Here is a 12,486-nt window from a genome sequence, read left to right on the forward strand (position 1 = left end):
TGGGTAACTTTATCTCTTTAACCCTCTGAAGTCCTTTATTCCATTATTATCAACACAACAAAAGGAAAATGGTCTCTAAGAGTCAATTCCCAGCTTATGACCTGAGTTATAACCCTAGCATAGTAGAACTTGGTCACATTTTGTCACAGGGTAGAAGTCATTATGAAGAGGAACACAAAGAAATGTCCCCACACCAGAAAGGAAAGTTTGATTTAAACTGTAAAATTAATTGATAACATTAATTCTGCTGTAAGAGCACATAAAACTTAAAGAAGAATCTATTTTAATTAAAACAGCTAGGAGGTGGAACTAACTCTGCTCTCTCACCCTATTAGTGCACACAGTTGTCACCACACCACCTGAGTGAGCCCTCTGAACAGTGATGCAACGACGACATTAATTTGTACTGCATGAGGATATTCCATTGTTATGCCCTGTAACGACATGCTATTGATCAGAGCCTATTCAAGGCAAAGCTTACCATAAAATCCAAGCTTCTCATAAATGTATCCAAAACTTGTCATAAAATTCACAAGCTACTTGTGAAAACTGCAGTCCAGCTTACAAAAATCCATGTCTGCATAGATGATACTGATAAAACTGCTGCTCAGCAACATTTTTTCCTATTTACGTACGGCAAAAAGTGAGTTACGCTATAAAGATTATACTTAGAAAATGCAGCATCTATAATTATTGCTAAGATTTGAGATCACATATTACTTTGCATCAAGTAAAAAGGCAACAGTTAAAAAGTAATTATTAAACTGCATACTATTGCACTCTTAATTCCTGACGACAATTACCATTTGGCTGACGTGAGCTGCATTTCAATCGGCTTGTCCCTTTGTAACATCTTCACAAAAATTTGCGGTAACAATTCTCCATCAACCGACACTGCAAGCAATGAAAGAGAACAGCCAGTAATTCTAATTCAGCTAGTCGATAAAATGACTATCAACTAAGCAACAGCAGCATTACGCTTACCATTTACGAGAGTCATCGATACCTGTCGGTTTTCAAAGGCTAGAACTGAGAAGCATTTCAATGCTTGCATTCGGACCTGCGTAAAAATATCAGATAGATGATGCATAAAGTAAATGCAAACCTAAAAAGCAAAACTGGTCTATGCTACTGTGTAGGCTTGTAGAAAATAGTTCTACATAATCAGTAAGAAATGTAGATGATGATCAGAAGGCAGATCCAAACACCCAACTCACTTGAATCCTGTGATCCTTCTATAGGGCACGTTGTGAACTATTTGTGAAAAAGACAAGCAAGGACAAAACTTGGGAATCAGACAGTGAGAAACACTGGTCTCACCTGCGATGCCTCACAAATGTGCAAACACCAAAAAAATGAAGTCTCATAGCAATTGCACTGTTTCTTTCCAGGACTCATAAGTACATAAGAGAATGAAATACACGTCATTGAGCTTTATATTTCAGAAGCCCTTAAGGACGGGCTTAATAAAATGTCTAAAGATAACCATCCAGTTGAGGGGACTCCACACTAATTTTAAAACAAATGTATACCATAAGTTGTACTGCCATACACAGCCTCAGGTATTGCCTGTACAAAAAGGATTCGCAAATGTCTTCATGATGGATCTTCCTCCTCCAGTCCAAAACCACATCTTGGTTTAACAGAACAATGTTTCACAATAGGCTATGAAGTCTTTATATCCTTTTTTATTGACAGAAGACGACCAACTACTATCATCTTCCCAGAGGAAGAATCTGAGTTCAGATATTAGTCTTTGACTTCACCTTCTATGGTTGCACATATTTAAACCGTGCCCATGTCTTTCCGTGTTTCTGTTACCATACTCTTAGTGTGACAACAAGCAGTGAAGTCCTCAATGAGGCTTTTAACCCCAGGAGTATTAACAGAGCAAAGTTTATGAAGAACAATTAACAGGACTTCAGAAAGTACACCTGGAAATTCAAAGGCCTGACCAAATGAAATGAAGAACACTTTATACACCTCGCCAGTGAGGTAGGACTAAATAGATATATTCTAATGTAATGCTAAGTGTATCTTGTTGGTGAAAAAACAACTTGAAAATTTGACCTAACTCCAATTTCTCTACTTTTAACATAATTTTTGAAAGAATTAGGGAAGGTTCAAAGCCATCAGAAGAAGTTCCAAGGCAAACATAGATTAGAAAATGCACCTTATGATACAGGGTCAAAAACATCAGGTAATGGGATAAAGAGCAAAACGTTGCCTGATCATGGTGAAAATTAATTGGTACAGAAAGGCAGAAAATAGAAGTTTATCAGTCTCACTAACAAAACACTGAAGACCACATACTCCCTTCTGGCTCTATAAAAAACAGCCCGAAACCCCCAAACCTAACAAAAAGCACCACTCATGAGGTTAACGAGCCCCTGGAACAGAGCACTAAATTTCCCTTCACTTGAAATTCTCATTTAAAGACTGGCTTTCCTGCTGAATGATACTTCTATTATCGAAACTGTTCCGCATTAGGCAGGAGATCAAAATAGACAAGCACAATTTTCTCCTCTAGTCTCAATGAACCAGTGAAAACTACACTTGCAAGAAAATAGAAGTGTCAAGACAAGATAGTAGCAATTTTGTATTAAATGGTGTAATAAAAAAAAATCGACATAAATTTTTGGTAATTTGAAATATTTCTTATTTTCAGAATGGTGACATTTGTGCTTTTTGTGGGGAGGAGGGATAAACTGATTAACTTCATAAGAAAGTTCATGCTCAGAGATCATAGGATTGGCTTTAGACAGATTTCAAAATCATCTGCATAGCAGACACCCGTTAGCCTTCATAAAAACAAACTACAGAGATGAATCTCAGAAGGCTGTTTAGGAACTCAAACATTTTACCAAGTGTCTCATAGCAGACTGCTAAGGCTGGGCTCAGGATTTGGAATTTCAGACTTAAGACTGGTAAGATCCAGTTGAGCCTTCCTGCCACCAAGTCACAGGCACAGTATGATGCTTTTTCCTAGGGGTGGTGCTCTCTGGTGGTCTGGACGTCCAAAACATAACAGGGGATGGAGCAGAGACTCAGCAGATGCATTGAGCATGAAACACAGGAACTTGGTGGCCTCTACACATTTCACGTTTTCACATCTCTGACGTCTTCTCATTTATTGTTTAACGTCTTCTCATTCATTGTTCAACAAATCAGACTGCTTTTATGGGATTGCCAAGTGACTGCTCTTCGGATCAAAAAAAAAGCCAGGTCTGTTTTAACTACTGGTGGTTTAACTTCATGGAGCACTCCAAAACAATAGGTCTCATTTTCATAGAAACCCATATGGGAAGTAAAAAAACTCTGTTATTCTAGAAATAGACATTATACCTGCTTATAGTTCCAGCTCATATGCATAGATATGGTTTTTATAGTCTTCATTTGGATTCCTTTGATAAATATATGAAAAACACCAAAGAACGTAAAAGTCTTACTTTGTAGGAGGTGGAGACTAACAGATGTGCGATATTCTGGACAGCCCCGTGGTTAAATAAGATTGTCTGGTGATCTGGGCCCTTTGAAGGAAAACATAAAACACCATTTATTTTTTTCAAAATAATACATGGGAGGTTTTCACCACCTGCATTTAATTGTTAAGTATTAAAGGTGGATTTACTAACATTTACTTTGTAATCAGATGGCATAGCAGATATAGTTTTTTAAATAAAGAACTCCAACTCTTATTTTTATAGCTCTCGTCTTTTCCTAGTACAACATTTCCACTCTTTTCCTCAACAGGCAATGAGGAAACACAAAAGGAAACAAAGATAGAGTACTTATTTCTATTCTTCATATTGGAAACAATCAAAAGCTCTCAATTTTCTCTACAATCACTAAAAGACCTCCAATTATGAACATCTTCACTGATAATATTAAGCATTTTCAACAATTCTAATGGAATTCATTCCGACACTTATATTTGAGTGTGGTGACATCTCTGCATAAGTAACTGCTTCACCATCAGTTGAAAACTAAAATCTTGTGTCTGGGAAAGATCCTGGATAAGGCCTGTAATCAAGGCAGCTCCCTCCCAAGCCCATTCTCAGAATGTGATCTTAGGCCTGGTGCTGGATAAGGTTGGAAAAACCCAACTCAAATATAAGTCCCAGAACTACCCTTTCAAATCATTCATACAAACATGTGTTTCCAAATGCAAATGTTATCTTTTTAATTTGATCACTAAAATACAGTAAAGCTTACCTACTCACATCACTTTCTCCGGAAACAAACCAACTATGGACAGAAAGAATCTTTAAAAGTAAATTTTGCCTTGCTAAGGCATGCCTTGTAAATCAACTTGATTTCAGTTTACCCATTTGCTTATATGTTGATAGGAAGCTGGCTCCCTATGTTAAGAACTGCATCTGCTTCCCCTGGAAATCAACACTTTCCCTTCCTTAGGGTGGCACTTCTCCAGGCTCAATGTTTCCCATTAGTCAATTTTAAATCTAAACCACAGTGAGAAGCAGTAAAAGTAGAAAACAGCAGCAATACGCTAGGAACCCGAATTAAGAATTTCCCAGCTCAAGAGATTGGGCCTGAGCTCTTCCACTGACATTTGAGCAGGCAAGAAACCTGAGAAGCCCAACCAAACAAGACTCTGGCCAGAAAGGGAGAAAATAGATGTACAAGATGAACCAGACAACAGTAAGCAGGACCAAGGAGCAGAAGCCATGATACATCATTATCAGTTTAATGAATAAAGCTATGAAGATGAGGGAAAAAAGGAATAAAAGCATCAATACCTCTTATAATACATGCTAAGCCTTAAGCCTTACCTAAACACAAAATTTTAGAGTAATTTATTTCTTCAGGGAAAAAATTAGAAAGGTAGTGAGTACTGAAACTTTCATTATTCGATTTTTTTCATTATAAGAATGTAATTTGCCTATCCATGTAAGTCAGGAAATCCCCTGCAAATTCTGCTTTGCTGTATTTGATGTATACTATTATGTCTGAAAATACAATATTGACCTTGATAATCAGACCTGAAACCCAAGAACTGGACAAGAAAGAAAGAAGAGGCACTTTTGGATTTTGCTGAGCAGCTGCATTTGCCTGGGTGAGAAAGAAATGAGTTCCTGATCAATTTAACATTTGTGATGAGCTGTCTACTCAATCCCAAATACTCTTCTTTACTACGCAGCTAATGTTTATTCTGTAAATGCAACTACTTCCTAATAACCCCATCATTCTGCTTTTCTTGTGCACTCATGTTTCTATCTACTCAAACAATCTATCTGGTCAAACAAGTTTTCTTTCCAAAAACTTGGATTTTTCATCCCCTCAACCTAGTGTACCTCTTAGAAAACATTCTCTGGGTTTAAAACAGCTGTCTTAAAGCAGGTGCAAGACTTCTGCAGAGAGATGCTCACACTGTCTTGAGACTTGCAGAGGAAAGTCTTCCAAACTATACACTGATAACAGTGAATATTTGCCTAGAGTGTTGACTTCGCTGAGCAGCCAAAGGTGTAAATATGCACACACCCCCTAAGAAACCCAATAAATCCATCAGCAAACCCAGAGCAATAACAGATCAGTCATTACTGTCCTGATGTTCCTGCTACAAATGACAGTTATCACCTTGCACAGTTTCTTAAATGTCAGAAGCACAACCAGTTGCACAAAGAACGCGTATTCTCTTTCTTACTTTGCAGCAGTGTGAGAAGATCTGACATATGTATTCTTGTGTATATCGGGACCGACTGAGGAGTGCCATGAGGTGGGAGATAACTGTAGCATCCTGGAGACAAGACAGTAAAGAGAACAGTATTAACACAATATTTCAGCATGGTTTGTTCACAGTTTGTTCCTCAAGAGCACTCCTGATCCTGCATTCAGGTTTCCACTGAAACCCACATAGACACAGGACAAGATCATTAAAGTAGTACAGGACAGACTTTAAGTGATGGTTCTGAGTCAAATCCTCATAGGAAAAATAAAAAGTCAATGCAAGTTAGGTACGAAACCCCTGGGAGTTGTCTCCAGAATCTTTACTTTGTGAGAAAACAATAAGAAACATATCAACTGAAAAGATGGTCACTGAAAGCAATCGCACCAGGAGTTAAGTTTTGTATTTCTTTACTACAAGTGTAATTTACTCACCTGTTCATCGCAGCCCAGAGAGGAAAACAGCAGGGAAGGAACAAGGCGCCAGACTGAACAATGTACAGTCCACCTCAACTTCTGTGGCACTCACTTTCTAACCAATTAATGTGGGGGAATAATTTCCCTTTTCTTTAAGTCAAATATACACTATAGATGTTACTAGAATGCATGACACCAATTACAGAATTCCAAATAAACTGGCAACAGAAAATTATTTTACTGAAGGTCCCTCGTGAAAACAATTTCTTCAGCCCCAGGGTAAGTTACAAAATCACAATATTCTAAAGCTTTTGGTTACTTTTACCGTACATTTTAGTGGCAGCAATGGCAGTGATATCAAAAGAAATGCTGGCCATTTTAGTTTGGAAAGGCAGAAATCTAAATGAATTCCATGAGATAAAAGGTGACGAGGAGACTGAATGACTCTTCCTTTCCAAAGGACTTATTTGTGCAGGTCAATACAGCATGAGTCAGATTCTTCGGTTTACCTGCAGGAGAATGAATTTCAACCCTCTGATCATGGAGAAGAGGATTAGAACTAGAGCAAAATCTTCATGCTCCTCAGCTACTTATAGTCATGACAGTAGCACTGGCCTTGGTTGTTTGAACGACTGCAGTTTCAAGAGAGACACAGCTGCTCTTGAAAAGCTTTATTTCCCAACTCCTTGGGAAATTTTCAATCACACTTTCATATTAGCAAAATAAACACGCACAAGTCTCCCCTCTTTGTTTACATAAATGAGATCAGGCAAAAGCTTTTCAATATTTCTTTTTCTATTTTTAATACTATATATATGAAATCTATCATACTTGAGAAAGCTTTGCTGCCAACCATCCAGCCTTCTTGTTCTCAACAGAAAACAACAGGACAACAGAGCCAAGAAACACACTGAGAATAAAAACTTCTGTTTCTACTGCTTGGTTCTCAATAACTGGAAGGGATCAATGTGCAACAGCCTCATGCACCACTTCAGCAGCCTCTAGAGAAAGTTATTTACTAGAAACTGGAGTTATTTCAGGTGCAGCAGCCATACATCTATGCTCATCACATGCTTACGTGCATAGGAAAAGCAAGGGACAAACTATTCTAAGTCATATTCTTAGGGTCTGGTGTGCAGTAGCTCCAGATGATCTGCCTTTACCCGTGGCATACACGAGGTCAGACACAAAAAAACAATACTAATCCTATAGCTCAGGAACCAAGAGTGGGAGGGGAGAGACAAAGAGATGGGTATGGAACGTGTTCTGTCACAGCGAGACAAGGCTCAGCTCAATCAAGTGAACAGCGAGTTCACATCAAGTTTCCTGTGAAAGTGAAGAAATCCACAGTGGAAACTTTTCAATTATTGACCGAGGCTGACGGTGAAGAGATCTCAAAGATCCAGCTGGTGCTCAAAGGAATCCATTTTTCATTAGGAGAAGATGTGAATGCAAAACCAACAGAGATCCTCAACAACTTTTCAGAAAATGATCTACGGAATGGCTTTGAATGTTGGCAGCATCAGATGTAGCTGTGTGTGAAGGTGTTCCTAGTTTACTTTCTTAATTTGTTAAATAAAAAGAGCTACAGGCAGACCTTGTATACAAAACCATCATTTTCTTTGCAACTTCAGAACCCAAAGGGCTGCAAGGAACCGGCTTGATTGCAAACAGAAGCAGCTAACAGGCCAACCTTGCTCTCAGGAAAAGCGCATTGACTTCCAGCTGAATGTGAACAACATTCATCTGTCAACATAAGGTTGCTTTATTCCACTTTAACATTAACACGTAAGTAGCAATAGATCATTTTTTAACAACCCTAGTAAGCAACACTGAGCCTAAACTCATAATTTGCAGTTAAAACAACGAGATCCACAAATGCATTAAAGTGTTGTCTGCTAATAAAGACCAAGTCCAGGCACCTTATGACAAAATTGCTGCTCATCCAAACACAATTCAGAAAGAGAATTCAGATTTGCATTTACCAGTTGGATCCCAGCACCAACCAACTTTCTTCATATTCCTTTTTAACATTAAAACAAATTTTGCAAGATCTTTTCTTAAAGCATTTCTTTGTAACAGAGCATTATTCTTTTTTCCAAGTCAGAGAACTGAAAATCTTGTATTCATCCAAATACCATAAATTCAAGCTAATCTAGAATTGACCATTTTACAATTCTTGATTTTAGGAAATGGTTCAGATGACAGAACACTTGGCCTCAGCCATCACAAATGGGAGGAGCGAAGGAGTTAGGCACTAGAAGATGACCTATATTCTTCCTTTAACAGCTGTGTATCACTGAGCCATGGTGGAACACGTGTACGCTCTGCAGTGTGGTTTCACTGCTTGTTGAATACCTGGTGATTAATCAGTGTAATCAGCTTTGTCCTGCTAGCCTTGTCCTCTGAACTGTTCCTCCCCTCCTTCATCAAGACTGGTTGACCACCAGGAGATGTCAGGTTTTCCATTCAAACCTGAACAGCAAGCAGGCATCCCTTCCACTTCACGCTGCCGGCTCACATAAGCTGGAAAAAGTGAGATTTCTCAAACTTCATTCATCATGGTCTCAAAAGTAGCGATAACCTCATCCTGCTGCAGGGCCTCCATTCTCCAAGCTTCCCATAAGGACAGACATTCACAGCAGAGAATGCACCTGCTACCTGTCTTTATCTTCAAGGCCAGCCTAGTGGCCACTGCTCACAATTTCTCAACAAAATGTTTCCATGTCTGATGAACTGTTTTGTCTTTGGAATTGAACTTAATTGCTCAAAACCACCAGCAGTTTATCCTTCAAGCTCCTCTCTATAAGAAATGGTTCAAGAAGACATACGTAGTTTTTGATGCCTAGCGTTTCTGCTGGCAGAAATACCTGGGTTACTGTACATGACGTTGCTTTTTCAAATGAGTTTTTCTTTTTATATTCTCTCCCAAACCTATTACAAATAGAAAGAAATATTTTAAGCAGCTCACTTTAAAGCCCTTGTGTATCCTGGATCTTAACCGAGTCATCCTCTGAAACCTCTAGAGTGACTGCAGCATCCTTGGAGACACTGAGCTAAGTCATATCTTGTCTTGGAAATACTCCTGGCCAAGGACTGAAAGACAACATCCTCCATGCAGGCAAACCACAAAGAAATGTTGGGAAAAGTTTCCACCTTAGACAGAACGCAGAAACCAGCTTCTCAGAAGTCTTCTCCAGGGCTGCTGGACAAAAGTGAAAATCCATGGACAAACTCAGTCTCTTACCTTTCAAAATAGGACCTGATAAAGACAGAACTTGAGAGGCTGCTGAGTAAGCCCCTTCATTCATTCGAAATCTGAAGCTATCTGGAAATGGCGACAGTCTCCCTGGAGCTGTTGTGATCAGAAACAGAGGGAGCAGCGTGGCTAAATGAGAACTTTAAGTTATTCCTGTTATTCTCAATGTTGAAAAGCAGAGTATCAGCCCTAAAGTGTTGATTAGGCCCATAATTACTACTGTAATTACAAAGACAACTTACTGCTGCCCTGTGAAACACAGCTTGCAGCTGCGGAGGTCCTGGCCGTACCTTCCAAAAGACAGGAAAACGTCTCTTGTTATCAAAGAGCCGGCATTCATTAGTTTTCAAAGCATGAGTTTGGGTACTTCCACAACAGAAGCAAAAAAAGAAGCCAATTTACAGAAATCGAACCTCAAGGACGGTTGTAAAATATCTAATATAGAGGTGTCCAGCTGGAAAGGGAGATTGGAAAATGGGTATTACAGTTGAAACTAAAGAATAAGGGCACCCTCACCAGATGACTGTTTCCTGTAGCTATGGTTAATTAAGGGACCTCACATTTGCCTGAATAAGGAATGGGGCAGCAGCCTTCTGATGTCACTGTGATGCAGCACAGAAAGCAAAGGATGGAATAGACAATCCAGTATAGAAGCACATTGTTCCCACAATGTTGGTGGTGATTTACATGCTAATACTGGTTCTTTCACATTTCTGTACATACTCTTCCACTTTCTCTCCCTTTAATACATCAAATCTCTTCTCCAAACAGCGGGCAATTAATAACCTCTGCTGAGCACTGGTCCCCAGGAAGAGGTAAGATTGTTAGTGGAGACAATCACCTTCAGCCCTGCCTTCGGATTTTGAGAGCAGGAAGCAGAGAAGGAAGGAGCAAGAGACACAAAGAGGAAACCTGCATCATGCAGGAGAGGTGCCTCCAGTGGTCACACACGTCATCTGCATTGAGGGTTTCCTTGTTGAGCAACCAAAAACAACTGGAAGAAAGGCAGTGAACAGTGGAGCTGGCTGGTTATCTACGTCCTTAACACAAGGATGTCCTGCAAGGAACTGCAGAAAAGCTTCATGAGAGGGACTAACTAGCAGATGAAATTCAGAATAGGTGCATGGTAAAATTGAGTCCACAGAAAAAAAACAAGTTTTCATTCCAGAAGGAGGTTTGTAAATGTAAAAATTCATTACAAAAGGAATAGAGAACAAAACAGACATTGTTACAGCACAGTATCACAACCAGACAAATATCATGAAGAAAACCTGTTGAGGATTATTAACACACAGAAATTGTCTCTGGTAATGACAGACACCCCCAAACCACAGGGAAAGTAGAGAATCAGTGGCCTTTCTCTATGCGCGCCAAGTTTTCCTCAGGAAGCAACAGTCGTGCCTTCCAGTGGCAGGACCAGAGCGGTTCAAGCTGTGGCTCCCAGCTGCCCTTGGGAGCTGGACCTGCGGGGTGTGCTCCAGCCCGCAGACTGCTGCAACACTACCCCTTCCCTAGCAGAAAGAGCTTGCTGGTACAGCACAGTTACCACACCCCAGCTCGCCTCAGCCCTCACACTGGGAAAAAGGAGGAGGAAAGAACGCAAACTCTTCTTTCTCTTCCTCCATGGAAGAGACGGTGACTGAGTTTGTGCAAGGCCTCTGTGTCTAAGCTGCCAAGAGCCATCGCTGCCTTCAGAGCAGACTCCACACAGAGGCCTCTGCCCAGCCACCTTAGCAAGGCCAGCACCAACAGCCCTACTGCTCGCACGCGCCAAGCTGGACTCAAGATCACAGCAACAGTGGAGGCCAGTGCCTACCCTCCTGTCAGGTAAGCGTAAAACACACATATGTTAACTAAAATCAGAGAAATTTTTAATGTGAATCTCTTCCACATGAAGCACAAAAAATAAAAAAAGCACCCTCACATCTGGAGTGAGAGGATAGTGTCAGATAATGTTTGAAGTTTCAGAAAATAACTTTTGCTAACAGAGCTGTGATATCTGTAAAGACCACTTAGAGACATTTTTAATTCCTAAAGATTGCACACAAGCCTGAAAATTCTAGTTTTTTTCTATATCAGCGCACTACCTCGCCAACCATCTCATATAAAATATTTCTATAAATGTTAGGTGAGCCAGATGAGATTAAACGTAGATGAGATGATAACATCGCCAAACAAGCCCTCATTACAACTACAGACAACAAGACCTTTCACTTCCACCAACTCCATAGGTTTTAAAAGAACAGAATAATCTGCTTACAACTTACTGTGTACAGCAGATCCTCTGGAGTTACAGGACTGATGAAAATGGTACGGAGACATCGTAGGCAGGCTTCAATAAACTTCAAATCTGGTGACAGCAATCCTATAAATACAGACGAAACCTATTATTTAGTTCCATTATCTTTGCTTATCTGAGTATTTTAGGAATATTCACTGACAGATCCATGAAGGGAAAAGTACCTTGCAATAAGGCTGGGATAATATGGCAGTCTAGTAGGGATTTGACATTGTTCTCTGTCCCCATCGCAAGGCTCCCGAGGACCACTGCGCATTCTGTTCTCAGTTCTGTGCTGGAGGTCTCTTGCTGAAGTAAATACAGCAACCTGGAAACAGAATTATTTTTAGAGGAAAACTCAGACAGAAGAGAATTTGTAATTCTAGTTAAAAATAAAGAGACCCAAAACAAACATATATCTGAATCCGGCTCTGTAAAGAAGATGAAGTCTTTAAAAGAAAAACCAAGCCTGAATAAAAAAGATGAACGCTTTCGTCATCAGAACCTTTTCACATTGCATTTCACACTTTCACACTGGTTTTACTTGCTATTAGGGCAGAAAGATACCACACTGTTTTTACTAAAAATGTAGCATAACAATCCAGGATGAGGTCCGTCAGGATACCAGGAAGATCCAAAACTTCAATTAAAGGAAACAAGTCTGTAGTTTGACCCCAATGGGAAAGGCGCCCTCATGCACCTCCCCTAACACCTAGGGAAGTGATTTTTGCTGTCATGACGGTTGTTATCTTTGGCAGTGGTTTCTTCTGGGCCGTGGTTGCAAAATGATTCCATCATCAAGTACAAGCACACGGGCTGAGAATAATGCAAGGTTTGAATGCTGAGA

General features: G+C 39.9%; 1 protein-coding gene across 4 annotated transcripts in view; it reads right to left on the reverse strand.

Annotated features, from left to right (window-relative positions):
* ARMC8 (armadillo repeat containing 8) overlaps nucleotides 1-12,486 on the reverse strand; it is a 62,308-nt gene that overhangs the window by 22,316 nt on the left and 27,506 nt on the right. For all 4 annotated transcript variants that reach the window (XM_069865050.1, XM_069865049.1, XM_069865048.1 and 1 more), the window contains 6 exons: nucleotides 11,825-11,967; nucleotides 11,629-11,726; nucleotides 5,666-5,758; nucleotides 3,450-3,530; nucleotides 985-1,060; nucleotides 804-894 (listed from right to left, as the gene is read on the reverse strand). In XM_069865050.1, the coding sequence (XP_069721151.1) occupies nucleotides 804-894; nucleotides 985-1,060; nucleotides 3,450-3,530; nucleotides 5,666-5,758; nucleotides 11,629-11,726; nucleotides 11,825-11,967 (582 nt within the window). The remainder of the gene's footprint in view (nucleotides 1-803; nucleotides 895-984; nucleotides 1,061-3,449; nucleotides 3,531-5,665; nucleotides 5,759-11,628; nucleotides 11,727-11,824; nucleotides 11,968-12,486) is intronic.

The sequence above is a fragment of the Phaenicophaeus curvirostris genome, chromosome 10, assembly GCF_032191515.1.
Source record: "Phaenicophaeus curvirostris isolate KB17595 chromosome 10, BPBGC_Pcur_1.0, whole genome shotgun sequence".
In the NCBI taxonomy this organism is placed as follows: Eukaryota; Metazoa; Chordata; class Aves; order Cuculiformes; family Cuculidae; genus Phaenicophaeus; species Phaenicophaeus curvirostris.